This window comes from Sorghum bicolor, chromosome 10 (assembly GCF_000003195.3).
Source record: "Sorghum bicolor cultivar BTx623 chromosome 10, Sorghum_bicolor_NCBIv3, whole genome shotgun sequence".
NCBI lineage: Eukaryota > Viridiplantae > Streptophyta > Magnoliopsida > Poales > Poaceae > Sorghum > Sorghum bicolor.
Window position 1 is genome coordinate 22,578,078 of NC_012879.2, and position 5,306 is coordinate 22,583,383.

General features: G+C 52.5%; 1 protein-coding gene across 1 annotated transcript; it reads left to right on the forward strand.

The window, feature by feature from the left end:
- On the forward strand, window positions 3,006-4,619 carry LOC8078293 (protein MIZU-KUSSEI 1). The gene is made up of 2 exons (XM_002436944.2): window positions 3,006-3,844; window positions 3,996-4,619. Exons 1-2 carry the CDS (start codon window positions 3,232-3,234, stop codon window positions 4,349-4,351), a joined length of 969 nt encoding a protein of 322 aa, XP_002436989.2. The 5' UTR covers window positions 3,006-3,231; the 3' UTR covers window positions 4,352-4,619.

Genomic DNA, 5,306 nt, shown 5'->3' on the forward strand with positions numbered 1-5,306 from the left:
GCAGTTTATCTGTAATTTGTAAGATAAATCTTTTGAGCCTAGTTAGTCCATGATTGGACAATATTTGTCAAATACAAACGATAGTATTACAGTGTCAATTTTGAAAAAAAAATAGAACTAAACAAGGCCCATCGTGACTCACGATGTGCAGTAACCGTGCACGTGTCTCCGAGGCTCTTGTCATTTGCTTTCAAAAATAGTTAGTCTTGCTTGACGGCCAGAACATTACATCTACATGCATGTTTAGGGCTAACTGAGCACACATCTCATCTGTTCTGTGCCTAGCTAGTTTCAACGACGTACCAATGGTATTTGCAGCATTGATGCTACAGTCGCAACAAATAAAGGGCATCTTTTCCTTCCACCTAAGATTGTCTTTGTGTCTTGACCATGTACTGTGCAGTGTTATGACTTGGATGCAACGGAGCTGTGGCTCTTTTCTTAATAACAATAAAGGTTCTCTAGATGCTTCTAGATTTAGTTTCACTGACCTAGTCTGTCTCCCTACGACGACGACGACACACATACGTGCAGTAATATTTAATTTCCTGCGTGTCTATGTGTACTCCCTCCGTACCTTAATTACTTGACATTTTAGACAACTCTTCAGTTTTTGCAAAGGCTGACGTTCTGGACACGGAGGATTAAGGGTGCCTTTGGTTGAGCTGTGGCTTTTGGAAAAGCTGCTGTGGGCTGCTGGCTTTGGGAAAAGCTGCTTTTTAATGAAGTTTGAAAGCCCGTTTGGTTAGACACGTGCGGCTTTTGGAAACGCTTCACTCCCTTACAAGCGGACCCCACGTGTCATAGATAGAAACTGCCTCTTCATCCTCTCGACAAGAGGGCACACCGCTGCCCTGGCCGCGCAGGGGAGGGGAGGGAGGTCGGGGTGCCAGTTGCTCGTGCCGGAGGGAGGAAGGTCGGGGCGCGCCGGAGGGAGGGAAGTCGAGGCGTGTCGGAGGAGAGGAGTGGGGTGGGTAGCCGCCGGATGCCCGAGCCCATGAGGCCATGTGGCGGAGTAGCCTCCGCCCGCGCCCGCACCGGAGGGAGGGAGGTCCGGGCGCTCCTGGAGATGCACAATGAGCCGCTCCGGCCCACGTTCGCCGTGTGGCTCGCATCCCGCGAGGCCGCAATGCGCTGGAGGGAGGGAGGTCACGGAGCGGCACACGCCGGAGGGAGGAGAATAGAGGACCGGGGCGGAGCAGAGCACGTCGGAGGGAGGGATGGAGGCCGGGGAAGGAGGGGACCGGGGCAGAGCAGTGCACGCTGGAGGGAGGGAGGCCACTCGCGGGCAGCGCCGATGGGAGGACTCGTGGAGGAAGATGAGAGAAAGAAAGATCGAAACGGCACATGTGTAACCAGTGGCAGGTGGGTAATTTTTGTGACCAAAAGCAGATGAAAGTAGGGGTGAAGGTGCTGTGAAATTTGTACTACGCAAAAGCTGCTTTTGGCTTTGGCTTTAGATGAAAGCTAACCCCTTTGGTTGGCTTTTGGCTTTTGAGGGGCAAAAGCCACAACCAAAAGCCCAACCAAAGGGACCCTAAACTTGACGCGATTGCCCCTGGTGAATCCGTCCGTGCTGTGCCCGTCTCTTCGGGTGCCGCTGCATTCAAGGCAGCCTGCCCTCCTCAGCCCGTGCGCTGCCAGGTGTAGTACTAAAGTTGTAGCCAGTTGCGACGCATCAGCTGGATTGGATGAGTGGCAGGACTGGCGAGCGTCGTCCCCACTCAGTTGTATTGAAACTGCATGCTCCAAAAAAATACTACCAACTAGTAGAAGTCGAACCGAGACCACCAGACTCAGACCGCAGAGGTCTCACCAATCGAGCTACACTAAGTTATTGTAGAGAAAACACCCGCAGCGCTATTTAATAGGGGTAAAGCAGGAAAACTAACCTCTAATTAATTACTCCTTGATTACCACAATCATGTCCTAAACGTCAGCTAATTCGGGTATGGAGGGAGTATTTCACACTTGTATTCATGATGGTGTAATAATAATTATTGATTGGACAATATATGCAGGCTCGTTTGGTGGCTAAATATTAAATCCCCCAGCGTCTAATCATGATTACCCCTCTTTAATCCCCGTTTCAATGATTTAGAGATATCCCTCGCGGCTTAGAAAATATTGTACATGAGCTTTCTGCATGCTTTATTTTCTTATAATATTATCAGCATATCTAAATCATTGATGTGATCTTCCACGTCCACGTCCATATACAACACATAGAAAATCAATCCACTAAGGAACTCAATTGGCAACACGGTATTGTCGACATCTTGCTTATGTAGCTAAAGCCAATTTCATCGCGACGATGACACTATAATTCATATGCATGCCTTTCCACACATCAGCTCTGGCCATATATGTTTTTCTTAACAAATGAACAATCTTTATTTCTGCCTCTACAAAAGTTCTACACTCAACAACCACCCTGTGTCTATTATGTGTGTGTATATATAGGAGTATATATATATATGTCGCTGATCAAGTGACAAATTTTTTACACGAATTCACTGTGGGCGTGCATATATATGAAGGAAAGAATGCCTGCAAACTGAGGCTAGGTAGCTCCAGAACGTTGCAGGAGGCAAACGTACTCTATTGATGGTCAGTTGGAAACGCATCATCATGGCATGGCATGGCATGCACAGCACAGCAACTGCAAAACATCCCCGTGCATGTCAGTGTCGCGCGCTCGTCATGCGGCCGGCGTTGCGTTGCGCCTCTCAATGCCCTGTCTCACACTGTCGCCTTCCTTCCTCTCCTCGTCGCCATGAAAGCGAAAGCAAAACAGTTAAATTCTCACACTGTCGCCTTCCTTCCTCTCTTTGTTTTCTTTCACATCATCCCTTTGTTGCCAGTTTGGTGGGTGTAGGTCCGCCTGCTCTGCCAACCCATCCGGCGGTCCGCGTCCGCTCCAGCAATCCACCCCACCCTCTCTCTCTCTCTCTCTCTCTCTCTCTCTCTCTCTTAGCATCAGCAAACAGCATTTCAGCACGGCGTCGGCGTGTGGTCCGTCTTATGCAGGTTTCTACGGCGGTAGCTGCGCACACCAGCCTGCGCAAAGCATGCGGCCGCCCTTGCTGCCTGCGCCGCTGCACGTCTAAAGTTAACTGCATACTAAAGCTGCCTGTCTCTCTCTCTCCACTGTCACCCTGACACAACAAGCTTCCTTTGCTTCTTGCCTTCTTCATATATTACTTGCCAGCGGTCTGCTATCTTACGCGCATGTACGAGAAGCGGGCTGATCAGGTCGCCATGGCAAGAGCTTTCCACGCCGCGTCACCGGCTACCGTCCCTGACTCGCCGTCGCCGCTCCCGTCAAAGAACGCCGGCGGCGGCCTCGCCAACTTCCAATGGCTGCTCAGGAAGCGCGCCAACAAGGTGCAGCAGGGCCGGCCCGTCGCCGTCGACCAAGTGGCCGACGACGGCTGTGACGACGACGAGTGCGCCTCCATGTTCGCCGGCGCCACGCCCTACATCGGCCCGATCGCTGGCGCTGGTCCTGTTACTCCAGACGACGCGCCAGCAGGCAGGAAGCGCCGCAGCGAGGCGCTGTCGCGGCTCCGGTCGGCGATCCTGGCGGTGCTAGCGCGAGCGCGGCGCGGGCGTGGGAGACGGCCGCTGGGGTCCTGCGACACCGTCACGGGCACCATCTTCGGCCGTCGCCGCGGCCGCGTGCACCTCGCGCTGCAGACTGACCCGCGCGCACCGCCCGCTCTCATGGTTGAGCTCGCCGCCTACTCCACCGGCGCGCTCGTCAGGGAGATGGCCTCGGGACTCGTCCGCCTTGCTCTCGAGTGCGAGAAGGAGAAGGCACCCGCACCGCCTCTGCAAACAGGTGACCCATCATCCATCGATGTCCATGCTAACTTGGCGGTGTTTCCACTTCCACATGCCATTAATTATATATGTACACTCTGTTGCTTTCACCATCATCCACTCATGGTCCATGTATGGCGATGGCGATCGGCGACCGCCTTCCATTTCAGGTGACCGTCATCACCAGAGACGGCCACGGCAGCAGGCGGCGGCACTGGTGGAGGAGGCTACCTGGCGCGCGTATTGCAACGGCCGCAAGTGCGGCTACGCGGTGCGCCGGGACTGCGGCGCGGACGAGTGGCGGGTGCTGCGTGCCGTGGAGCCCGTCTCAGTTGGCGCCGGCGTGCTCCCCGACGGCAACAACATGAGCACGGAAGCCACCGCCGCCGCCGGCGAGGGCGACCTCATGTACATGAGGGCCAAGTTCGAGCGGGTGGTGGGGTCCAGGGACTCGGAGGCATTCTACATGGTAAACCCCGACGGCGGTGGCGGGCCCGAGCTCAGCATCTACCTTCTCAGGGTCTAGATGATATGCTGTTTGTTTGCATGCATGCTTTTGCTTTTTGTTATGGTGAACATGGGCTTATGCGTGTGTTTTCGCTACATTGTGCATCCAGGCCATTTTGATAGCCTACTTGTGAACTTGTCTCAGTTCTCTACAAACACTGATCACGTACTAGTCACGTACCCCGTACTAGTTTAGTCTCTCCTCTCTCCCTTTCCATTTTTCTTCTCACTTTAGTTTATTCTAGATTAATGTAGGTATTTCCATAAATTGTATGTTGTTGTGTATTTATGTGTATTTCCATGACACTTCGTCAACATGGTTTCTATCCGTACCCTTCCAGAGGACCACGCCTCAAGTACGCGGTCAAGTACCGCAACCGTCCAAACTGAGGTTTTACACCCCGAGGATGACGATTACGACCTAGATTTCCCTTGGTATATATCCTCCGGGCTTGCCTCACTTCCCGGTTGTTCTGCCACGACGGGGCAACCTTGTTCTCAAGGTCAGCAATGATGAATCAGCGGCTGATGGCAAGATCGACGACCAAAGGCTACAACACGAGCAGTGTAATGCCGATCGTGCTCAGCGTCTTGTGCACGAAGAAGAAGAACGCCAAAGGGTACGTATTTTTACCGACGGTGTTAGAACCATCTTCACAGGCGGCCAAACCCACCGCCTGTACCAGGGGTCAGTACAAAATGGACCACAGTACAGGCGGCATATAGTGTGAGCCGCCTGTGAAAATTAGGTTTTCATAGGCGGCTCACCTACTCAGCCACCTGTGTAAATGTATTTTTACACAAGCGGCTGACTAGGTGAGCCGCATGTAAAAACCTAATTTTTACAGACGGCTCACACTCCACCGCCCGTGTAAATAATTTTTTATATATATTTCAAATTTTAATTTTTCCCACCACACTATAGTGCTAATTAACTTCATACACATACATCACACACACACACACACACACAC